At 34.5% G+C, this 26,925-nt stretch overlaps 1 protein-coding gene across 1 annotated transcript; it reads right to left on the bottom strand.

The window, feature by feature from the left end:
* Window positions 1–4,999: 4,999 nt before the first annotated feature.
* On the bottom strand, window positions 5,000–6,567 carry LOC127135395 (uncharacterized). Its single transcript, XM_051062121.1, has 2 exons — window positions 6,170–6,567; window positions 5,000–5,397 (listed from the first exon to the last, which is right to left on the bottom strand). The coding sequence occupies exons 1-2, from the start codon at window positions 6,532–6,534 to the stop codon at window positions 5,070–5,072; spliced, it is 693 nt and encodes a 230-aa protein (XP_050918078.1). The 5' UTR covers window positions 6,535–6,567; the 3' UTR covers window positions 5,000–5,069.
* Between the last annotated feature and the right edge of the window lie 20,358 nt (window positions 6,568–26,925).

Here is a 26,925-nt window from a genome sequence, read left to right as displayed (position 1 = left end):
GTTTACCATTGATTGATGTTGATTCCATTCATGTTTGATTAATGTGTTTTGATTATGTCATTTGAATTTCCATTTTGTACGTTCTATCTTCATCTCCTTTCTTCATCTTTTTCTTTTGACCAATGAGTTAATGATTTGTGGTTAGCCTTGACATATGAGAGGCTTAATCTTCTTTGATCCAAATCAAATTCAACTTGATCAAAGATCAAGTGAATTGCTTTGTGTCCAAGATAGGTTGCTTCTTGGTCAAGCAAAGAACCTAAAATCCATACAAGGTCATTCTTCTTTTCTTTTGGCATGGCAAGTTGTAGGAGCTTGGCTTACTAGTCATGATCTCTAACTTATGTTTGTTTGCCTATAGTTTTATTGACCGGCCTCAGATAGGTGTGACTACTACATTAGTCCACTTACGATTGCTTAACATAGAGCTAAATTGCCTTATGGCACACTAACACTAACTACTAATTACTAACTTTTAATTCAAGCATTTAATTCTTGCAATTTACTTTAATGCAATTTAATTTTTTGCTCATTTATTCATATTGTCTTTTTCCTTTTGCTCATTTGAGCTCATGTTTATGTTTATGCCATTTGCCTTTTGCTCACTTGAGCACATTATTGTGTAAATATACTATTGCCTTGTGCTTGTTTTGTCTTTGTTTGTGTGAATCCAATGCAAAAGGAGAAAGGACTTAGACTTAGGACCTTACCTATGCTTAATGAAGTTTCAAGAGCAACTAGGCCTCATGCCTTTAGAATGCTAAAATTGTTGAAGAGCAACTAGGCCTCATTCCTTTAGAATGCTTAAATCTTGAAGTTGAGTTGAAAGGACCCCTATTCTAAACTCACTCTTGTCCGTTCTTTTTATTGCATTGTGGAACTTTTTGATTGTTTGTTCTTGTGTGATAGAGATTCTAAACTTGAGCTAATTAGAAGGACCATTGTCATGAGCATCCAAGTTAAGAGAGACAAGTCCAATTGGAAGATCCTAGGAGCTTGATTGAATATTTGCTTGATTGCTTGATTTCTTATTGCTCGCTAAGTCCAAAGGAAAGGAGCTCTTGAATCATCCTTATGATCTCAAGAAAGGAACTCCAAGGGTTTTATTTCTCTTCTCTCATCTTTTGCATGTTTAGGACTAGCCCTTCTCTTCTTCTCTCCACTCTAACCCAAGCCAAACTCATTTTGTGCAAACATTAACATTATTTTCAAAATTAGAAACCTAGGCCTTATGCCTTTGATTTTTTTCAAACTCTTTTCATTAATACTTATTTTGAATTGAATCTTAAGTCAACTTTGACTTTATTTTGTGAATACTCCTAATTTGTAAGTACAACTCACTCAAGTTTGTTTTTGTGGTTCCAATGGCCACCTTTACCAAAACTTTTCATGAACATTAGCTATTAGGTTTGAGTTATTATAGTGGTTGATGTAAACCTCACCTCATCCTTAGTGATTGGACTATAAGTCTTCCATACTTATTATAGGGTGGATCCCTCACTAGTATGTTGAAGCTCTACTCACATGGTGGATTGTTGGTTTAGGTTGAGTTTTCTCCCTTTGATAACAAAAGACCTTAAGGCTTTTGACAAACCAATTCACCAACTTATTTTTTGAGATTTTTACCCCGAACTACGAGGTTTTGATCCTACCTTTGTGATGGTACGTAGGCAATGGGTTTATCCATTCAAACAACAAAATTGTAAATAATTTGTATATTCTTTTCTCATCTCCCCAATCATGTTTGCACAAATATTTTCACAAATACCAACCTACCCTACAACATTTGCAAAAAGGTCTCCCTTAGAGTACTAAGGATGTTTTGGGTGCTTAAAACCTTCTCATTGCATAACCAACCCCCTTACCCAGATCTCTGACATTTTTAGTAGTTTTTGATTTGATAAAACTTCTCGGTTTTTGTTCGCTTTCTAACCTTTCCTTTGGATAAATAGAAGTGCGGTGGCGACTCGAATTGTATGCTTACTTTTGATTTAGTCAATAAATCTAAAGGTAACGAATACCCCGCTACACGTACCACCATCAATAACTAGATCATCATCAAGACATCCAACATCGCTTTGCACCTAACACATCACCCTATCATAGCCGCCTTATCTAAAACACTCCGCGATCATTTAACACCAACCGTCTCTCCTCCTACTATAGCTAAGAAGCCCAAACATCTCAAAACCAAAACTTTCAATAACCATATGGCTACCAAACACCACAACAATCATTTCAACCTTTCCTCGACGCATCATTCACACCAATGTCTCCCTTCAATCGTTCTGGTCGCCCTCCAACAACTCAAACATAACCCAACTACTTTGGCATGGGCCATGAACTCAACTATGGCAGTACCCCTTCGATGCATACACAAGACTATGTTGACTTGTCTGACTATTTGAGACAATCTCCTGCAATTGATGGTGATGTTCCTGGGTCCTCAGATACTTAAACACCTGGGGTGAATCATCAACATGGGTTAGGGCCACGAGTTCGGGAAGCTAGGGGATGTGGGACCGGAGGTCGGTTAGGTGATCCCGGTCATCGACATTAGTCTTTTTTTGTGTAAACGAGTATTAATATTAATATGAATTTATCAGATTTCGACTTTATCTATCATGTACAATATTTTAAAAAAAAACTACGAAACACACACATGTGTCAGACCAATTGGCGCCTCCTTTAAAACTTAACACATAGGCGTCAATTGGATTGACAACACAAGGTGGACTAACCAATCCAATTGTCGTCTCCTCTCTAAGTTTAAGAGCAGGCGCCAATTCATCTGGTGCATCCTTTTCAAAGTGGGGTAGTTTGAGAATTTTTTTGAAAGTTGGATTATTTTGGGATTTTTTTTAAAAAACTGGGTTATTTGGGTAAAAAAATCTATTAATGTTGGTTGGTTGTGTTTATTCTAATTCCAATGAAGTTATTGTATTATATTTTTGACTTATGTAGAGAGTTGTTGTTAGACAAAAATTTGTTAAGCTCAAGAAAACATCAATTAAGGCATAACTTCCTTTATACATTTTTAAAATTTTATTATCAATTTTCTCTATTTCAGTACTAGTTCCGATGTTTGAGTGTTTTGTATCAGTAAAACATTTGGTTGAATATTTGATTATCAAATATTTAATTTTGTATTGTGATTATGTTACTATTTAGTTTTCAATTTTATTTTTGACAGCATATTTTTCAATGTTTCAAACATTGAGTCCATCACTCTTAAAATTTTTTATAATGAATTTAATTGACCAATATCATAATATACACATTTACAAAAAAATGGCCCATAATTAATAATTTTAGATTATTTATTTAGAAATTAAAATTATCATTTAAAATTATTTATTCAAAATTTTAATATTATGATGATCAATTCTTCACATTAAAATAATTATACTGATTGTATTTAATTCTTAATTTATATTTTATTATTTTTATATAACTTTATTACTAATTATTCAACATTTCAAAAACAATTGTGGTAGTTTCAAACAATTTCAAATTATGATTATTGTACTCAAAATTTAGAACAAATTTATTTTTTGTTTTAAAATTTATTATAATTATTTTTATAAATAGGAAAAAGTGTATTGTTGATACAAATATTTTTTTAAATAGAAAAAAATTTACTGTTGATACATATATTTGTACAAACAATAAAGTTTTTATCATTGATAAAAATTCTTTTATTAACGAGAAAAAATGTATTGTTGATACAAATATTTTTATAAATGAAAAAAAAACATTGTTGATACAAATATTTTTATAAACGAAAAAAGTGTATTGTTGATACACATATTATATAAACGAGAAAAAATATATTGTTGATACAAATATTTTTTTAAATGGAAAAAAGACTATCGTTGATACAAATATTTTTATAAACGAGAATAAGTGTATTGTTGATACAATAATTTTAGAAAACAGAAAAAAGCCTATTGTTGATACTACTATTTTTATAAACCGGAAAAAAGTGTATTGTTTGTTGCAAATGTTTTTATAAATGGGAATAAGTCTACTGTTGATACAATTATTTTTATAAACGGGAATAAGTCTATTCTTTGTTACAAATATTTTTAAAAACAGGAAAAAGTCTATTGTTGATACAATTATTTTTATAAACAGAACTAAATGTATTGTTTGTTACAAATATTTATATAAACTGGAAAAAGACTATCGTTGATATAAATATTTTTATAAATGAGAATAAGTGTATTATTGATACAAATATTTTTATAAAAGAGAAAAAGTCTACTGCTGATACAATTATTTTTATAAATAGGAAAATTGTATTATTTGTTATAAATATCTTTATAAACGGAAAAAGTATATTATTGATATAATTATTTTCATAAACAAGAAGTGTATTGTTTATTACAAATATCTGAATAACCGGGAAAAAAATTATTATTGATACAATTATTTTTGCAAATGAGAGTAAGTGTATATTTGTTACAAATATTTGTATAAATGAGAAAAAGACTATTGTTGATACAAATATTTGTATAAATGAGAAAAAGACTATTGTTGATACAAATATTTTTATATACGAGAATAAGTGTATTTCTGATATATATATTTTTATAAACAAGAAAAAGACTATTATTGATATAAATATTTTTATAAATGAATTTTTTTATTATTGATATAAATATTTGTATAAAAGAGAAAATGTTTATTGTTGAACTATATTTCAAATGTGTAAATAATTTATTATGTTAAATTATATATGTAAGTTTCAAATGCATACAACGTTCATTAGGTTGAGTTATATTTCCATTATTTTTGAAATTAATAATTGGATCAATACATAATGGTTGATGCGTATTATTAGTCTATATTTATGATTCTTTGAATCTTATCATCTATATAATTTCGCAATTGACAATATGATATTGCAACGGGTAATATGAAATCACATCAGTATTTTACTAGTTTAAATAAATAGTCTATAATCGATTGCATATTTCCACGACAAAACACTCGATTAAATAAAATGATATACTAGTTTGTAGCTTAGTTTGTCAATGCATGTTTAACACATATGATTCAAGTTCTCACTTATATAAACTCAAACGAAGCTCCACATCAACTTCTCCATTACCAACAACAGCCCTAGGTACAGTCATGGTAGTGCTAGTTTCTCCTCTATAATCTTTCTTTGGAAAAAGATCGAGAGTTTCCTTGTTTCTTCTAGAAACAAAGTTGTTGGAGTTTGAAGATAGTTTCTTTCCCTTAAAACGATGCACATATGAAGCTGGTAAATACTTGAAAAAGCTACGAGCATAGCATTGAACCTGTTGTGGTGTCTTGTTGCATACATAGTGCTTTGCTATTTTGCTCCATTTTCCCTTTCCATATTCAATCAACCCCATCACAAATAAACTAAGACAATAAAACACAACACTTTTATTACATATCAAAGATAAATATTAGAATTAAATATACTTAAATCACAATTCATTAAGTTTATTTCCTAAAGAAAATTATTGGCTTTTATTTTCATTTTATAGAGACTATTTTTAAGGCTAAATATATTCATATTTTTAATTGTGATTATTCTTACAAACTACAATATTATAGAAAACTAATATTTCACTATAAATTTAACTTTTATATAGATTAAACTTACAAACTTGTGAGTTTGTATAGATTAAAAATATTCTTAATCCAAAATTTTAAGGGAAAAAAGTCAATGTTTGCACATTATTTATAAAAGTGTTACAATAATTTTTTTTTTAAATAATGACTTGTGTTAGAGGAAAAAAAACCGTCCTTAAATTCCGCGTTGAAAAAATAATTATAGCCAAAATTTATAATTATTTCATTTTTAAGTTTTGGTAGTTATTTAAACTTTACTAATATGAAAATGTAGTTTGAAATACTCGGCTAAAAAAGTTGAAAAGAGCGGAATAAGTAAAGAAGAAACAAAAGATATAGAGAAAAACAATCAGAAAATTTAAAATAAAGATAAATATTAGATAGGAAACCAACTAAAATTGACCACTAAATTAAATATTTAAAACATTTTCTGATAAAATTTGAGAAATTTTACTTTTTATTTGATTTTTAAATTTATTTCAATTCTTCTCTAAAAGTAAAGTAAGATCATAGCAATAAATAATTAATTAAATTTAAGTTTGAGAGATGCAATTACTCATGCTCTTGTTGTGACCACGGGACCCTGAGCCTAGATCCATTTGGGAATGGAAAGGTATTTCGTTCAGGTACCGGTTGAAGAACCCTCGTAACTGGGCTTCCACTGTGTATACCAAGTTGGGGCATAGTAGTGATCTGGGAGGTGTTATTGTTGAATTCAGATTGTGGTGGAACCCTGAATCTTTGTGGTAGTGAGACCAACGCATTAGTTTGGTGTTGGTGATGATGTATATGGTTGTGAAGATTAGGATTGGTAGAAACATGACCAATGTTAAGGATCATTGGTACATTAGATGAAGATATGTGTGGTGATGGAGAGGAATCACGAGAGTTTGTAAGATCAATCATCTCAATATGAGACATTTCTGTTAAACAAAGATATCAAAGTATATTACAGATAGGTTACCCAAACTATGCATTGGAGTGTGCTTGAGTCTTGATTTATAGAACTCCTAGACAATTATTTTTATTTCAATTTACTAAAATGCCCTTAATTTCTTTATTTTTGTTAAAATTACATACGTTATCTCCTTAAATGTTAATTTATTTACTCTTTTGGAATTATTATGATATATTACGTACATGTTTGAAACCAAAGTGAAACGGTGTTAAGAGAGTGTGTTTCTGAAGCTTTATAATATAACTTCAAACTTTTTGTCCCGCATATCATGCCACAATAAAAGTATATTTCACCTACACGCAAATGATGTCTCAAGCAAGCATATATATATATATATATATATATATATATATATATATATATATATATATATATATATATATATATATATATATATATATATGGGTCGATTTTGAGTCTATGTAACTTGGCTCGTTGTATAGGATCTCCAAAATATAGGGGCCTCGACCTTTTTTTATAAATTATATACAATAATAATTATATTTAAAATACTCGTGGAACATAACAAATATTGCGAGTTAGACAACAGCGAAAAAGTATTAAGTTTTAATTTTGGAGGACACGGGTAGCGGAAAAGTATTGATTTTTAATTTTGGAGGACACAAGTTCGATCTATGATAAATACACTTTTTGATTCTAATGTGTACTATTATTTTGCAAAAAGTTCCAAAATGTTACACATTTGATTTGAATTAATGCCTTATAAGACCAGAAGTGGAAGAACTCCTCAGAAGGAATCTTTTTCTACTGATACTCCGTTAAGGAAGAGGAAATTGAGGAAGATATTTTTTCCTAGTGAGATTAAAGAGGAAGAGGAAAACGAGGTTGTTTGGTGTTTCCTTGGTTAGAAGAAAGGTGAATGCAGTTGTCGTACATCAAAAAATACAATCCTTCGCGAAGCGTATTGCACACTCACGAAAAAATGATTTGAATAGAGTCACCACAAAACTTTATTTATTCCAATGAAGGATAGAGAAAATATCGATAAACCTTTTTAAAAAATGGTCGTCGCATTCAAATTTGTGTTCGAAAGTCGATTACGCATGAGGAGGTATTACCACCCCTCACGTCCATTGTACTAACATGAACCTTTTTGTTAGATTTACGATTGAATGTTAGCTTATGTCAATTGTTTTCTTTAAAATGAAAAGATAAAAAAGAAAGGAGTCGCAATTTTTTTTTATTAATGTGCTTGACAAGATTGCGGGTCTTGCTCCTACGTATCTCTAGGTGCGATGGAGAACTCAAGGCTACGTAGTTTTAGGTAGAAAATATTTATTTGTTGGTAGATTTTAGAGAAAACTATTTTGTCTCAATCAACTTAAAAGAATTCCTTACCCAAAACGGTTTAGAGGAGCGGACATTTGCATCACATTGAAAGAATTTCTACATATCAACATTCACGGGAAAACATCACTTATCTTAACTCACACACTTGTGGATGAAACATTATTTTACATTGTATCGAGAGACGAAATATCTTTCGATTAAAATAGTTTTGTTTTTTTGAATATTTTATAAGTGAATGACAAATACTTGATGAGAACGAGACGTAAGCCTCAAGACCAATCATTCGCGGTTCCACCAGAATACTAGATTTCAACGATCCTTTTTCATTCAAGGTATTTAAGAAATTTGTTTAATAGAGAATTTACACTTGATAAGAACAAGACATATTCCTTGGAATCGTTTGTTCAAGGTACCATCGGAATGCTAGACTCCAACGATCCTTTCTTTGTCCAAGTTTATATTAAGTGTTTTAGAAACGAAAGAAAGAATAAACAGCTAACCCAAGATGTGTGCCTCGAGATTGATCATTCGAGGATTCAAAGAATGCGAGACTACAAGGATCATCTTCTTTCGTATTTGTTAAGAAAAAAGTTATAACCCCTAATCGGGAAAATATTTGAATCACATAGAAACGATTAATCGAGGTAAACGAGCTTCTAAAATTCACTTGACGTTAGACCAAGGTTTTGATGTGTTTGAAAATACTCATTTAACTATTTATCTATATTTATTATTATTAATATTATCATTTATTAAGTTAATTATAATAATCAAATATATAAACAAATAAAAACCAATAATAATAAAATAAGTAAAATCAAAGGGTTTTGAAAATCCACTTGGCGTTGGACCAAAAGTTTTTAAATTAGAAAATATATTTATTATCATTATAAGCATGCATTCAATTTAATTATTTAATTAAATAAATTAACAAATAATAATAACATAAATATAATTCTAAGTGAAACAAAAATGATATGTGGAAATGCATGAGGCATGAGAGATCTGATGAAGCAAATGATATTTAAACAAAGAATTAATTAACTAACATTCTATTTTCTACTTCTAAACAACCATCACCTCTTAATACCATGCTTGAACTCCCATAGATGTTTCTCATGAGAAAGCTTCTTCTTCTAGTTCTGAATCAGAATATGATGAAGTTGGGTTCGAAGCTCACCTTAACCTCAAAATTGTAAAACCTTCAGCTTTGATCATCAAACCTATTCCAGTCATCCCTATTCAAACATTCTCTCCTTAAAACTTACCATCTAACCAAACATGTTCTACTTCTGAAGCTGAACATGTGACGTTAACCCAACCAGAACCTACTTCTCCACCAGAAACTCAACCACCTCAACCATCACCTAAATCCACACCTTATAAAGAACCTAGCCCTATTCAGGCTCAACTCCAAGGTTAAGTTGCATTTGAACTTTAGATTGAAATCGAACAAATTTTTCAGGATCAATCCCTAGTTCGATTTGCATATGAACCTAGAACTGAATCTGGACATATCTCTTTTAACCTTCTTCCTCCTGAAATTTCCCTAAACACAATTGTCAAAGATTACCAATCCTCAGCCCTTCACAAACTAACATTTCATCTCTTCCAATTGTTATCCAAACCAACATGGATAAAATCAAATTTATCCTTCTTGATAAAGTGTAGAATTTGGTTGATGATAAAACTTCTACTTGTGACCCAGTAGCTTATATTGCTAAGTGGAATTCTCTCCAAACCTCTGTTGTATTTGTTATTCAGAATATGAAGGATGCCGCTTCAAAATCAGTCATCTCTTCTAGTAGAAGACAAGAGCTCTTGGAAGCAAAGTTGTTTTCTGTTGCTACTGTTCAACAAGCCATGGTTATCAAGCAAGCCGAAATGGATGAGAGGATGAAGTATATGGATACCAGACAAGACACTATGGATGCTGATCTTAAATTTGTTCTGGATCTTCTAAAGAAACCTTATGATTAGGATATAGAACCTAATTTTGTGTTTTCTTTATTCATTCTCTTGAACAGATATTATTTATTGATAATATTTCCTTATGTTTTCATCTTCTTGAAACTAATTCTTTTCAATGTTAATATTTCTTGTCAGCATATCTGTTTTGTTTTTTGTATCACTTGCTTGTGTGTGAGCTATATTAATTGGGAATATTTATGTTCTGTGATAAAAATTAAAAATTGTTTTGTTAATTTATGCGCAATTGGTTGAATTTTTTCTCTCTTCTATGATGATTGGATCATTGATAAGGAATAAAATGACTATTCAAAAAGTATCATTACAAAAAGATTCATATTTCATTAATTATGGAATAAGATTACAAGAGGGTTGATCTACATTAGTTTATCTAAATATGAATAGTATCCTCAAACACAGAAGTTTGTCTCCCATTCTATATCTCGCTCCTTTGGACCTTCATCAAAGTCAAAGTAAACTATTTTCTTTGGCACCTTTTTCTTCTTTTACTTCTTTTTCTTCTTGAGTTTCTTCTTCTTTTTGGAATCACTCCTCACCCTGGATGTCTCCCTAACAGTGGTTGACCCAAGATGATGGGCTTCCTCAATTATTGGTCGGTGGTGCTCCACATTAGTGTTGGTCTCTCTCACCACCGTGGTCTCTGTTGAGACGGTGATTTTGGTTACTTCAGAGGGTGTGCTCATTTTGATTAATAAGGATAAGAGTTGGATGAAGATGTGATACTTCAGACTATTGAGGTGTGCTTTTATAGAGGATCTTGAGTGTCTCTTAAGTTACTTATAGAGGTTAAATCACATATTCTCTTTAATGATACTCTAGGTCTTCAAGCTTATTACTATAATGATTACTTCTGATGGTTCAAATTCTTGGAAACTTAAAGACATGAGTCTGACCGTCTTGAGATGTGGAGGTATTTTTTTCATCCAATCTTTGTAATTTCTCTTTCATTTGAAAATTGTTTTTTTTTGGAAAGAGAAAAGAAAACCGTTTTTATATATTTTTACCTGAATTTAATTTTTCCCACATATTTCTTTTCTAAAATATCTTTTCTCTAACTCTCTCTCTCTCTCTCTCTATGTTGACATGTATTTATTCATTTTTTGTTGATGAAAAAAGGGGGAGAAAATTATGGAAGAATTTAAGAGGATTAAAGTATTTTTTAAATGCTTTTATTTACCTGAACTCTTATCAGAACTATTTTTATTGCTTAAATCTGAACATATATGTTTATGCTATCAATATAAGTTTAATTAACTTGGATATGACTTAGGGGAAATTTACAAACCTCAATCTTAGAACTATTAGACTCAAGGGGAGCTTACAAACCTCAGACTCTGATGTTGTCAAGTTAACTAAGCAGACCAACCATTGTTCTTAAATACATTTATTTGTCATCATAAAAAAGGGGGAGATTATTGGAATAAGATTTATTCATATCCCTTGTGTTTGGATGATAACAATGTACTTAAAAAACAATTGGGTATACTAACATATGTTCAAGTGTGAAGGATCATAAAATTTAAAGTCTACTCAAAATTGACCCTACTAAAAGCATTTGTTGACAAGGTGAATGTCTCAGATTCTGATGGATTAGAATCTGGTGACTATGAAGGATCATCCTCTAAAGGATCAAACTCTGGTCATGATACTTCTGCCTCTGGTGATAGCTCAGACTCTGGAGTCCTTAGCTTGAAAAGCGCATCCTCTGGTTCGTACTCTATCACCATAGAAGACATATCTTGTCAACACCAAACTAAGGGTAAAATTCAACTAGAGTCCCGTAGTGCAAGGCTCAAGAAAAGATAACGGGACATGTCTAGTTCGTCCCCTCGCCTGGTTTATTCCTAGTATGCAATGGACTATGTTTTTACACTCTAGTTAAAGATCTTAACAAGATTTTTCTTCCAACGACTCTTGGAGTTGCTGCATTTTGAATGCTTCTCTTGTGCAAACAACTTTACAATGACTCTTTTATCTGCCTCTATAAAAGGAAGCTGAAGTCTTGAAGGAAAGTTACACAATTACTACACAATCTAACATAATGCATTGATATTTCTTATCTTTGTATATCTTAGAAATATTAAGTGTTAAGAAACATTATAGTTGTTGCAATACTTCTATACTTATGATTGTGTATCAAATTATAGTTGTAATTATTTCTACTAAACTATTTTTTTAGAGTAGAGGAAGTCTATTGCAAGGTTGCTTGAGCAGTAAAGTCTCTTGTCTGTGTGCTTCAGCAGTGAAGTGTCTTTCTGGTGTGATTGAGCAGAAGTCTCTTGTAGGATTGCTTGAGCGGAAGCGTCTTTTAGAATTGATTAAGTAGTGAAGTCTCTCTCTGGATTGATTGAGCAAAGTTGTAATCAGGATTGATTATAGTGAAAATATCTTGTTGGACAAAGGGAATGGATTTTTCTCAGTTTAGGAGAGGAACCAGAATAAACTATGTGTGTTGTTTTACTTCTTGCTTCTGATTGTTTATCTTTACGCTGCAAGCTTACTTTGTGTCCATACTCTGAACTTGTTTAGATTTTGAAGCTGGTTTTTCAGAAGTTGAAAAAGAATTAAGATACAAAATTCAACCCCCTTCTTGTGTATTTTTCTCACCTTTAATCCCTACCTATCACGTGATCAAGAAACTCGAATCCGTACTCTCCTCGGATTCATGAAACTTCATTGATTTATCAAAATAATTGATAAACACATGGTTGAATTCCAACCAATTGATTTCTAGAATAACATCAAGACGACTTAGAGGCAAACAAACCAACTCAATCCTGAAATCTCTACCATAAATTGTCAAAGGACAATTGAAACACACCAATGAAGTAGTCCCTAAACCATTAGTTGGGGTATCAATGACCATGCTACAATTCATAGCAGACACTTCCAAATTCAATCTTTTCACACACTTAGTAGATATAAAAAAAATATGTCGCACTTGTATCAATGATAGTAATCAAAGCAATACTATTAATAAAGCACGTACCTCGAATCAAGTTATTAGATGCAGTAGTCTCTGCTCCAGAAAAAGCAAAAACTTTCCCTCCAAATTGAGCCTTCTTAGGTTTCTCACCCTGAGTACCAATATTACCTACTATCCACACTTAAAGTGAGTTAGGTTATTATTTCTACAGTCAACAACTCGATAACCTGACTTCCCACACTTGAAGCAAATCACAATTGTGCTCTTGCACTCAAAAACACGATGTCCACACTCACCATATTTGAAACATCTCACAGAAGTAGGAGTCCCTCCCCCACTTCACTATTTCCCCCCTGCATCCTTCTGATCAACCTTCTTCTTCCCCTTGTCAACTGAAGAACTACACGGTTTCCCATTTTATTCCCACTAAGACTCTTATAGTGAGCAGTTCAAACTATGTTATCCTCGTCATATATTCTACACTTATTTACCCGCACAGAACACCAGAAGATCTCTTAATACCCAATACATTACTTGGTCTCGGGACGCAATCTGCTCTCGAACTTGATACACTTTGATCCCTCAGAATTTACACTATTGCAACGTTGACAAAACTTTACAAATTCTTCAAACTTAGTAGCATACTTAGAAACTGTCAAATTTTCTTGCTTCAGCTCATGGAACTCAATTTCCTTCTTACTTTGTACGTTAATAGAAAATTACTTCTCTAGGAAATAAGCTCTGAACACAACCCAAGTATTCTCAGTACCTACAACCTCCATTCTATGACGCGTATTATCCCACCAGTCTTCGGCTTCCTCTGACAAAATATGAGTATTGAACCATACCTTATAAACTTCAGTGCAAGCCATCACTCAAAATATCTTCTCAATTTCTATGAGCCATGCTTGAGCACCCTCTAGATCATATCTTCACTTGAAGGTCGGCGAATTAGTTCTCTGAAACATTCCCAATCTACATAATTCATTGTCAGCCTGATTCTGCTGACCCTATATCGCTTGAGTCATTGCCTCCAAAGCATCAACACTTGCATGATCGTTTCCTCCAACCATTACTCAATACACAATCAAATAGCTATTATAATAAACATGCATAAATAGTGTTCATAGACGTGTCACATACAAGGGAACAAACAACATGACAAAAACCTAGCCGGATGGACCAACCTACTATGATACCACTATGTAACACCATACTTCTCGACTCAACAAATAATTAAATATAACATAAATCCTTCAAGTAGGATGCTGGCTCCTACATCAAGAAAACATACATGAAGCACATAAATTAAAATTAAATCATTTGATAAGCAACAAAAATGATAAAATACTTGGTACTAAACAGCCTCAACAACATTATTATTTTTAAAATTGGTTTAACATCAAAGTAAAGAAAAGATATGAGACATAAGAATAAATAAATAAAAGAGCATCTCGTTCCCCTCGTGTTGCATATTAGAGCGACTCCATATATAGACTCGATCAACAGGAAACTAAAGAGGCACAACGTCATCCTCTATATCAAGCTCCTACTCAGGTACCTGATTGCATGTACTCCAAAGAGCACAGATGCAATAACACAAAAAAAGGATGCTAATATGTTCAAATAATAATCAGTGCACAAAGCATCAGGGTAGATACACAAAACCCAAATTATACGCATATCAACCAATGAAAATCACAATTAATCCCAATCACAATCACAATCAATCCCAATCACAATATTATTCATCACATTCAAAACCACATAAATCCACACGATTAACACTCAATGTCCCATCTGCACAACCATTATGTAATGTAATGCAACATCGACTCAACTCATGCATGCAATACCAACTCAACATTTGGTTCTTCATGCAAACCAAGTCCCCTCTCTGAACCTCAAGCCCCCACTCTGAGCATTGGACAAGTCACTAGTCCCCTCTCTGAACTTGTGACTCGCCTCTTTCACGACAACGACAACATATGATACATGACATATAACAATATAGTGACAACAACACAACAATGAATCCAACCCCACTCTTACTGTAAAGAATCATACCATAACATCGACATAGTAATAAATACAACCTACTCTGACTGTAAACAAATATGCATCCAATGCATTACCAGTAGTTCTCACTCTGAACTACTCATCTCATCAATTCATCAATCAAACATTTATAATACTTCCAACAAGATTATACTTACATTTCACCACATATTTCACACATTGAGCATATACTTATAATTACACATGATATTCATTTATGCATAATATAAATTATCAACAACTGATTATTCGCACCATCATTCACATTTAGAGCACACCGATTAAATTACTCAAAGTATTCAATACAGCTAAACAATAACACAACATCATTATCATAATCGACACAAAAAATCGATTTCGTCCCGTAGAATATGACCGCCTGGACCAATGCGGTCCACTGCCAGACCATGATGATCGTTAGGGAGATGACATCCTGCTCGTCATCTCACCACTTGTCTGCCACGCACCCAACACATTCATTGACGTCCATCAACTCTCTTACACGCATGACATTCTACCCGTCATCAGGATGACACCCATTATCCTTGTAACAAAGGCAAAAATGTCAGTTCTTCCCTTGCAGAACCTCCAAACCTCAATTCTCCACTCCAAAAATGTCAAAACTGCATATAATTGATACATACATCATTATACCATATCAATCAGGTTATTTCTCATCAACTTAACATTTTATTCCATCAATTCTTCATAAAAATCAGAATCATATTCATGCTATAAAACTCTCAATTTCATACCAAACATTATGCTTGTGAACAATTTAACATAAACAATAATCACCACATTTACATAGCACAAATTTTAGATCCATACACATGATTAAACAGATTCATATCAATTAATACGCAAAACAATCCATCAATGGAAAATAGGAAAATTCTATTGGTGGTTAAGGGAAACCTTTCTACCTTCTCATAATTAAGGCACTCTTAGATGAATAATCTTCCATTACCTTGTAAAATCAGCGAAATCACAAGCAAACACTCGAAGGTCTCCTCTCCCAAAGTCCTAGCTCTCCAATGCCCTTGCTCTCCTTCTCTTTTTCACATTACTGGAAAAATGCTCTAAAACCCCTATTTCTCTAATTCTCTAAATATATAATACAACCTAATTAAATTTCTCTTAATTCAATAATGACCCAACTAAAACATAAGATCTCTCCATTAACGATACATTTTCTATTACTTGCTCATCCAACCCAACTCTTACTATTCTCTTAATTTCTTATATTCTAATTAATTAAATTCCACTAAAATCTAATTAATTAACACATTTCCCCGAATTTGCCACTCACCGGCCAAACCACCCAAAAACACAATACTATTTGATAAAATTAATTGAATAAATCAATAAATAATTAAATAAACAACTAATTAAATCGGGGTGTTACATGCGGGCTCAGGAAGATACAAATTTGGAAACATGTTTATTTTGAAAGATGTCTGTATGACTCCTCATTGTAGAAGGATTTTAGGTATCTCTCTAGTCAATAATCCCCACAGGTAGGTTTTATGGTTTCAAGTTTCTAGAGTCATGAACCCTTCTTGAAAATATTGTCGCCTTAACGAATACTCATCACATATTAATGCCCTACGGATGATCTCTTCTATGTGGGGTTTTCGTATCAACCTCATGAGGGACACATCTCGCAGGCCAATACTACACAATCATAAATCCCAAGGTTCTAAAAAGGTCCGTAGAGTCATGGATCATGCTTGAAAATATTATTGGCATAACAAATACTCCTTAAACAAAAATACCTCCGAGAGGGTATACTCTAGGCGGGATATTCTCATCAAGCCAATGAGACATACATCTCGCAGGCCAATACTACACAACCATCATCTTAAACTTAAGGTTTTTCGGACTCGGGTGTAGAGCCTTCCTCAGGATGTGCCAACAACCGGAGAATCCAATCCACAACATTCAAGAAACATATAACAGATAGATAAATAACACATTGGAGATAAAATATCAAAAGAAGTATAAGAAAACAAATAAACAATGCTAACATTCATCGTAAATCAAACTAAACTAGGCTTGACTCACTAGACAGTCCCCTACAGAGTCGCCAATTGTTGCAGCGCGAAAAATATCATGAGCATTTGCACGCTCAAAATAATAATAGATTTGCCACTGAAGTTTATTTATACCAAAATTAAAGGGAAATATCAATAAAACCCTTAAAGAAAAAGAAGACGGTTGTCGCAACCAAATTCGGGTTTGGGAGTAGATTATGCAAGGGGAAGGTATTAGCACCCCTCAGATCTGTTGTACTCAACAGAAATCATTAAAGTAGATTTGCAAATAGAACGTTAGCATGATGTTATTTTCTTTCTTCTAATTATTATAAGTTTGAAAGGAAAAAGAAAAGGACAAAACATAAGTTTTTTACTAGGGTGTTTGATAAGATTGTGAGTCTTGCTCCTACGTATCCTCAAATGCAATGAGGAATTCAAAGTTACATAGTTCTAAGAAAGAAAAAGATATTTTTGGGTTTTTTGTTATAATGCTTGACGAGACATTAAATTCCACTTCTAAGTATCCCCGGGTGCAATGGGGAAGTCAAAGCTACGTAGTTCTTGGTAGAAAACCACATATTTGTTGGTTAGTTTTAGTGAACGATGTTGAGGCCGCATTCTAGTCGTTGAACGTTGCTTGTATGCTCACACATGGGAGGCTTAAGCATTTGTTTGTATCGCGGTAGAAAGGATCATGTTTGATTGCATTATAGTGGTTATATGTTGCTTGTATGCTCGTGCATGGGACGCTTAGGCATTTGTTTGTATCATGGTAGAATGAATAAAACATTGTTCATATTTGAAAAGGTTTTGACATCGCACGGGGACGAGAAAAGATAGTTTGACTGGTTTGAGTATTTTTGAATGGATGGCGAGTGCTCGGATGGCCGAGCTATACGGCTCGTATCCAAGTACTCGGGGAAGAAAAAGGCATACGCCTTGTTAATACCTTAGGATTGGCATTAATTTTGTAAAACAAATAATGTAATCATCTCTGTTGTTTTAATATGTTAGGTTGAAGAAGTTCAACATTTGGACCAACATGTCATGTACGATGTCACGACATCATATCTGTGACATCGTACATGTGTAGAAAACTGAATTAATTCAGTATATATTATGGGATTAGTGAGGATATTTGGTGAATATCCTAACTCCCATGTGGAGGTCTTAAAGACTCAATCAGAATATATATAGGCTCTAAATATGGAGATATATATGGAGAGATTTTAGGAACTAAAAGATTGAAGACCTTATTTGTAGCAGAAATTTTCTGCTGTGTTTGTAACAACAAAGAAGAAGTTTGCTGCAATTTCTGAAGGCCCAAATCCAGTTGGGTGATTAGGTTATAAATAGCATATTGTAACCTAGTGTTTGTAAGCCTCTTAGAATGAAAAATTAGGGGTGTGTGTGAGGTAAACCTCCCAACCTGTGGGAAGGTTACCATGTGTTTCTCAGTGTTCAAAGCTGAGAGTATTTGTAACTCAAAGCCTGTAGGTAAGAGTTGTTTGTTCTTGAATGAAGCTGTGAAGCAAGTTCAAGTTGTTTAACATTACATTGTATTTGTAGTGATAGGAATGGAAACTGGAGGTTTCTATCTAGGAGTTCCTAGGTATAGATTGCATTGGGTAGGGATTAAGTGAAGAGTTGTAAATGGGGGAGTTTAACTCTGAATTACTACTGCTGATAGTGGATCTTTTTCCTGGCTTGGTATGCCCCCAGAGTAGGTGATGTTGCACCGAACTGGGTTAACAACTTCCTGTGTTTGTTTACCTTCTGCATGTTATAATCCTGTCTGCCATAACTCAGCTTGTATTTTAGTCTACCTAACAAGATAATAACATACCTGATACATAGCCTTCTGTTTGAATGTCAATCAGAATGTTTTGACATTCATCATTAATAACATATACTGAATAATAGGCAGGTTGATTTTTCTGCTTCAGTTCAGTATTTATTTCAGTCTGGTTATCAAGAGGATAACAGAACTGGGCAAATGATCATTATGAAACTGTCAAACTGGATGTCTTGACAGCTAGTCATGTATGCTGATACTGAAGTAGAGACTGGTGAGTCTTTTGCAGTACAGCAAATTTAGCACAGTCGGTTTTCAGGGACATAACTGAATCGGCATGAGGTTTATGTTCTGGTTGTCAAACTGAATGTTGTAACATTCATTCCTGACAGCATGTGCTAAATTGTAGGGTGATTAGTTTTTCTGTTTCAATAATTTTCTCAGGCTAGTCTTCAGGAATCCAACAGCTGAGCAAAAATCCAGGAAACTAACAACTGAACTACATTTAATGAACCTAACAAATAGCCTATTTGTTAGCACCCTAATAAGTGGAAATTAGATTAACTTGTTCAACCTTTATTTTAGGAAATACAAGTACAAGGCCAGCAAACTGGATTAAGGTAACAAATGATGTCCAAATCACTATTGAGACATCTTGTTGATAACTGTGTAGGAAAGTAACAGAAGTTAGAGCTATGCTTGATCTCTGCTGAGTCTTTCTACCAGATGCACAGAACTAGGTGTTCCTCCATTCTAGGGTGATACAGAAGCAGATGTCGTGACATCTGTGAACATGTGTATATTAGTACAGGGTTTAATTTGTATAACTGTCTTACTGTATTAGTTACAATGTTGGATCAGATGTTATGACTTGGAGTAGAACATCTGAATTCTGACTACGCCAGAATTTCAAATGGTATCAGAGCAGGCATCCTGTTCTTTTTCTGGATGAGATCCATCGGTGATACTTTCTGGTATCTTGCAAGGAGTTATGTTAGTACTGAGGTTGGAACCTGTGGAAGGTTCTGGGATTTTCCTGAATGATCCCTTGAAGTAGGTGGATGGACTATTCATGACAGAAACTGTGTGCACCTGCCTCTGGAGATTGGCATTTGGCCTTTGTGTGGGACAGCTGTGCTAGTATTGACTCATAGTCAAACTTGGTATGTTCTTGGAGGCTGATCTGGTGAAGTGTGTGTTCATAGGTTGAGTTGTGTTATGATTTCCGCTGCATAATACCTGGAAAAACTCAAACTCTGATGGAGTTTCCCCTCATGTGGATGAAAGGCTGTTGTATTCAAGATTTCATCATAACCTACTGAAGATGTCAAAGATACTTGAGTCTTCTCAAGTCCACTCATCATGACGTTCTCACTTCAGGATGGTAAGAATCACCTGATCACTGATTCTTTTACTCTGTTGGGTAGTGTATATGAAGACCTTGAAGATTTTCAAGGAGGGTTGCTCCAAGGAGGTGGAACTAATGTTCTATGTGATGTTAGAACATGTTGTTCAACAAGTATGCAGCTACTGGTTGAAGAGCAGATGTGTTTAGGTGTCAAACAAAGGGATATTTTTGTTTGGAATCTACTCCTGACCTGGAAGAGGAGACATCTGTGTGTGCTAAGTTGACAAGGGTAGGGTCAACTGTGTGTATGCTCAAGAAGGTCACTTTTAGAAATCTGTTCTCTAGAAGTGGAGCTAGTTGAGATGTGACATTGTGCAATTGCCTGCTATTTGCATTATTCCTGTAACTTGATCAGGGTTGGATAGTTGTTCCCTGAAGTACTATGTTGTGCTGGAAGACAAGTCCCCTAGATGATAGAAGTCAATAATGGGGTAACCTGACTGTTATTCCAATTAAGAGGATTGGGACCATGAATCTTGTTATTCAACCACCACGATCAGAAGTGGCAGTTCTTTCAAGGAGTGAGAATATGAAGATTCAGAGGTTGGTTGAGGGAGTATGCTCTGGCAATGCATATCTACTATTGACTGGTGTTGTTTTTGTTTCACTAGTACTTATGGTCAGTTGTTGTCTGATTGGTATAGGTATAACTCATAGAGTTAGTTGCCACTGGTAGGGGTAGTGTATGTCATGTTGAGACATTTGTGTACAATGCATGGATATTGGTGTGGAGTTTCCATGATTGTTATTTTGAGGGGGAGTTTTGGTTAACCTCCTCACGTTTGGTCAGCCTAGGGTCTGGTTGGCTGTTGACCTGTGTCACATGGGTTCTGGTTGTTGTGTGACACAATTGCAAGGAAGGATTCATCTCTCTCATTCCTAAGGGTGAATCTAATCTGGAAAGAGTCTCAAAACTGTTGAGGTGCTTGCAAGCAGAAGATGTTGACACAAGAAAAGTATTTTCAAAGTACTCTTATGGTGGAAGTATCTAAAAGGATAATTGGGAAAGGATTTAAGATCAATGTCTACTTGTGCCAAGTCCAAGTATTTAATTGATTATCCTTGGAGCTCCAGATAACTGATGTTCTTAAAGATGTTGGAACATATCTTCTTCAAGACCCTGTGCAGAATCACAGGAAGGATAGTACATTGGTTTATGATCTATCTCTTTGGTGGCAGCAAAAGCATATGATCTCTGAAAAGGTTTCCTGGCAAGAAACATGTTCAGCCTTGGTGTGTACAAGAAGAAGAAGACATCATAGTCTTGATGGTTACTTGGATCAGTTTATTTCTGATCTAGGTAAGGAAGTGCATTTGCTAATGCATATTGTGGAGTTAAGAACAAGTGGCAGCATTCTTGACATCATGGAAATAGCCTTGCTTTAGGAAGTGGAATCCTTGGTATAGCTGAAGGGTTAGTCTCTAACTGATCCTTCTGAAGACTCATGCATCAGAGTGTCTGATGTCTTTGGAGAAGAAGCAGGGATTCATCAAGGTGTGAGCTTGGATGACTTAACTGCAAACTTGCAGGATGGAGGTTGTTTACTCAAGCTTGGTTCCACAATCAAGTGTATGAGAGCATTGAACTCTTGTTCTGTGTAGGGAGGAAGTTCTTTTAAATGGCAGAAGAAGGAGCTGAATTCAACAGCTAAATGTTAAAACACAATGTTGTGACATTTGGTTCAACATCAGAATCTTAGTTGGTGAAGTGGCACATCAACTTAAGATAGAAGGGTCTACAGAGTTGTAGATTGGGTACTTCAAAAAGATCGTTCTCATTGCAGTTCTTTGGAGTTACTGGGTGGAGAAGATGTTACATGTTCATGTCTTAGAGAATCTAAGTTTTGTTTAACATGTAGCTTGAAGTTCAAGTCTCACTTGGAAGGTTAGAATATCTTTGGGAGAAGTCTGATAAACTTGGAGAGGTCAACCAGTGGCATTTGGTCTATCTCAGAAGTGAGTTTGAAGAATCAAGATAATCAACATATGGCAGCTGATTATTCTTGAGGAAGGTCTGAGACAAATTACTTTTGAGCAGAAAAGTAGTAAGTTGAAGACAAAAGGAGGTGTTTTCTATTCATCTCTTGGAGCTTGTGGTAGGAGTTCTGAGCTATCTATGGAAGATTATCTCTTGTAATGGGATGAGAATGTATATGTCCCAATTTGTGTCTGGTTTCTTTTGGATCAAGCTGGTGACACAGTGATATCTGAAGATTATCAGATGGTGTTCTTTGGTATGGTGTGAAGGATGTCCTAACTAATGTTAGAACATTTTGTGAAGTGGTTTTCTGTTCTGGTTAGAAGAGAGATTGACACAAAGTGTGGATGTGTTCAGCTAAGAGGGTTGAACAGAGGGTGTGCTCTTGAAGACATGAAGATGCGTCTTATGTTTTCCATTCATCAAGTGGTCTGGGTTCTCTTTGAATCAGGAAGTATGTGCAGGTCCAACTGTGGGGTGTTGGATATGTTCATGTGTGATCTCCGAGTTCAAGAGGAGAGTTGGTTGTTCATGACAGGGGGAGTTCTGTCCTTGTGCTGCAAGTAGTCATCAAACTTGTGGTCAATGTGTTCTCAGATAACAAGCTATGGCACCTTGTAAGTTATTGAGATGATGTGGTGAGTATCAAGCCTGAGTGAGCAGAAGAATGTCTGACCGGATGTCATGACATTGCCTTGGACAATGTTGTTATTTCCCTCTAAAACTCACAGTCATGAGGAAATATAGATGTGATGTGTCTAATATTTTTGATATATTAGGACAAGCCTGAATGTTACAGCTGTGTGGTTCAGGGGGAGTAACCACCTACTGTTGTTTGTGATTCTGGATGTAGTGATGCCAGATGTCCAACGCCTACTGGAGGTACTAAAGTGGTCTAAGGAAATGATGATAGGAAGAATACAGGCAAAAGCCGTATTGAATGTTAAGACATCGCGTGCAACGTGTCTGACTGCATATATGGAATAGTCTTCATACATTGGAACTGTTATTTCGGAAAAGAAACAGTTAAGAGCTATAAAAGGTATTCAAAGATAGTCTGCGATTTTGTTGGTGATTCTCTGACTGTTTCTCAGCAAATATTAATGAATCTTGACCAAGCATTTATTCCTACCGTTAATTCCTAAGCTCGGGCTGGACTATTTAAAGAATGTATCAACACTCATGTTCTCACAAGAGAAACACTGCATTCCCTCTAAACCATGGGGTATGTTAAGGTTTGGGCAAACTGCGCCTGGATCTGGTTTTGTGAAGGGTTCATTTGCAAATGTTCAGCTAAAAAGGGGGAGAGGAATATTGTCCTGAGAATGTACTAGAGTCAAGCAAAATGTGGTAGCAAGCAGAAGTTGGCTTCAGGCAACAAAGTCACTAACTGTGTATATCACTTGTGCCTTGTGATATGAGTTAAGAGGACAATTGTGTCTTGTGATCTGAGTTATATTATCTAAGTACTCAGCATTACATATTCTTCAGGAAGCTCTACCGTTGAGGGGAAGGGTTCTGATGCAACTGATACTTGTACCTCTACTTCCTCATGTACACCAACTTTGGTGTTCGTGGTGGTGGAGATAATGACAGAGACTTATTTGTTTTAGCTAAAATTTGCCAAAGGGGGAGATTGTTAATACCTTAGGATTGGCATTAATTTTGTAAAACAAATAATGTAATCATCTCTATTGTTTTAATATGTTGGGTTGAAGAAGTTCAACATCTGGACCAACATGTCATGTACGATGTCACGACATCATGTCTGTGACATCGTACATGTGTAGAAAACTGAATTAATTAATTCAGTATATATTCTGGGATTAGTGAGGATATTTGGTGAATATCCTAACTCCCATGTGGAGGTCTTAAAAGCTCAATCAGAATATATATAGGCTCTAAATATGGAGATATATATGGAGAGATTTTAGGAACTAAAAGATTGAAGACCTTATTTGTAGCAGAAATTTTCTGCTGTGTTTGTAACAGCAAAGAAGAAGTTTGCTGCAATTTCTGAAGGCCCAAATCCAGTTGGGTGATTAGGTTATAAATAGCATATTGTAACCTAGTGTTTGTAAGCCTCTTAGAATGAAAAATTAGGGGTGTGTGTGAGGTAAACCTCCCAACCTGTGGGAAGGTTACCATGTGTTTCTCAGTGTTCAAAGCTGAGAGTATTTGTAACTCAAAGCCTGTAGGTAAGAGTTGTTTGTTCTTGAATGAAGCTGTGAAGCAAGTTCAAGTTGTTTAACATTACATTGTATTTGTAGTGATAGGAATGGAAACTGGAGGTTTCTATCTAGGAGTTCCTAGGTATAGATTGCATTGGGTAGGGATTAAGTGAAGAGTTGTAAACGGGGGAGTTTAACTCTGAATTAATACTGCTGATAGTGGACCTTCTTCCTTGCTTGGTATGCCCCCAGAGTAGGTGATGTTGCACCGAACTGGGTTAACAACTTCCTGTGTTTGTTTACCTTCTGCATGTTATAATCCTGTCTGCCATAACTCAGCTTGTATTTTAGTCTGCCTAACAAGATAATAACAGACCTGATACATAGCCTTCTGTTTGAATGTCAATCAGAATGTTTTGACATTCATCATTAATAACATATACTGAATAATAGGCAGGTTGGTTTTTTTGCTTCAGTTCAGTATTTATTTCAGTCTGGTTATCAAGAGGATAACAGAACTGGGCAAAGGATCATTATGAAACTGTCAAACTGGATGTCTTGACAGCTAGTCATGTATGCTGATACTGAAGTAGAGACTGGTGAGTCTTTTGCAGTACAGCAAATTTAGCACAGTCGGTTTTCAGGGACATAACTGAATCAGCATGAGGTTTATGTTCTGGTTGTCAAACTGAATGTTGTAACATTCATTCCTAACAGCATGTGCTAAATTGTAGGGTGATTAGTTTTTCTGTTTCAATAATTTTCTCAGGCTAGTCTTCAGGAGTCCAACAGTTGAGCAAAAATCCAGGAAACTAACAACTGAACTACATTTAATGAACCTAACAAATAGCCTATTTGTTAGCACCCTAATAAGTGGAAATTAGATTAACTTGTTCAACCTTTATTTTAGGAAATACAAGTACAAGGCCAGCAAACTGGATTAAGGTAACAGATGATGTCCAAATCACTATTGAGACATCTTGTTGATAACTGTGTAGGAAAGTAACAGAAGTTAGAGCTATGCTTGATCTCTGCCGAGTCTTTCTACCAGATGCACAGAACTAGGTGTTCCTCCATTCTAGGGTGATATAGAAGCAGATGTCGTGACATCTGTGAACATGTGTATATTAGTACAGGGTTTAATTTGTATAACCGTCTTACTGTATTAGTTACAATGTTGGATCAGATGTCATGACTTGGAGTAGAACATCTTAATTCTGACTACGCCACAATTTCACGCCTAATTGATCATTCTAATCAGATTTTTTTTATAAAATTTGTGAGACGAATTGATCTAAAAATTAGTAAGTGTACTAATCTGCCAATGTAGTAATAAAAAGGGGAAATCCCCAGTATCGATCTCAAGGACTGCTTGACGATACAGAGTTCGAGTTTAATTTCAACTAAACAAAAGCTTGGGAGTTTTGGGATAATTTAGTGAAATTATGAAAGCAATTGCAAATAAAATAAATAAAGTACGTGAATGGTTAAAACATATATGAGTAGTATATGCTATAGATGGTGTATGATTTGATTCAGTAACAACTCTGAATTAACACTGCAACAACTTATTTTAACTAATTAATTACCAGTTCTTTAGGGTGTTTACTCCTAAGTCCCTAGTGAGAAAACCTTTAATCATCCATCCTAATGCCTATGTCCATAGATAATTACAGATGAAATTAAGCATTCAGTTATCAAGAATATTTTGGTTTCTATGGAGTATCCCTAGTCCTAGGTGATATCTACTATAGAATAATATCAAGCAAGGCATTAACAATGGCGGACCAACCTAATTGTTAACCGTAAGTCAAACCCGTTTGTCCGATAGAGCAAGCATTAAGAACAACAAGAGAATAAATTAATTATGGAAAACAACATTGTTATTGCAAATATAAAATCACAGTTATTCCAGATTCAAACCAAGGACACCCCCTAGCATTAGCGGGTTTAGCTACTCATAAAATACAAAGTTTAGAGATTACTGCTACTAAGATGAGATTGAATCTTCAATCGCTTTCGTTCATGAAAATCTGCCTTTCACCAAAGCTTATGTGTTTTCTAATCTTTCTCTCTGTAATTTTTGACGTCCAAGAAGAAGTCCCCTCCAATCTGATAGTAATCTCTTTTAAATAGATAAATACCCCTTTTTCAAATTCCCCTAGTCAATCAAATGTTTCTGGACAATAAGATCAGGTATGAAAATAGCCCAATCCACAATAATTTCCAAATTTGGCATAAAAAGGAAAGTTTCCGAAAACCACACGCCTACCTGCTACGACCGTAACAAGTGCTACGGGTGGCCGTAACAGGCCACTAGACTTGGCTTGTCAACGGAAGTTGGAGGGTTTTGTCTGCTACGACCAGTAGCAGGTGCTACGGGTGGCCGTAGCAGGCCATTGGTTCTGGGGGTTATGTTTGTTATGGCCAATAGTAGCTGTTATGGGTGGCTGTAGCAGACCACTATTTCTTGTGGATTTTGGCTTTTGTTCTAAACCTTTCTGCTATTGCCCATAATAGGTGCTTAGGGTGGCCTTAGTGCACCCCTGTCCTGTGTCCTTTAGCTTTTGGTCCCAGGCTTCACTACTACGGCCCATAGCAAGTGCTACAGGTGGCCGTATCAAGCCTACTTGAGCGTGGGAAGACTTCTTCTATTTTTCGCGATTCTCCTTGGTTTTT

Source organism: Lathyrus oleraceus, chromosome 4 (genome assembly GCF_024323335.1).
Source record: "Lathyrus oleraceus cultivar Zhongwan6 chromosome 4, CAAS_Psat_ZW6_1.0, whole genome shotgun sequence".
Classification (NCBI taxonomy): Eukaryota; Viridiplantae; Streptophyta; class Magnoliopsida; order Fabales; family Fabaceae; genus Lathyrus; species Lathyrus oleraceus.
Note: the sequence above shows the minus strand (reverse complement) of the source record. Positions and strands in the feature narration are given on the sequence as shown.

Bases quoted from the DNA above. Each gene is read 5' to 3' on its own strand.
- LOC127135395 (XM_051062121.1), bottom strand. From the start codon at position 6,534: ATGTCTCATATTGAGATGATTGATCTTACAAACTCTCGTGATTCCTCT. The intron at 5,398-6,169 runs GTAATTGCATCT...TTATTGTCTTAG, and splicing joins TGGTCACAACAAGAGCATGA to TTTATTTGTGATGGGGTTGA.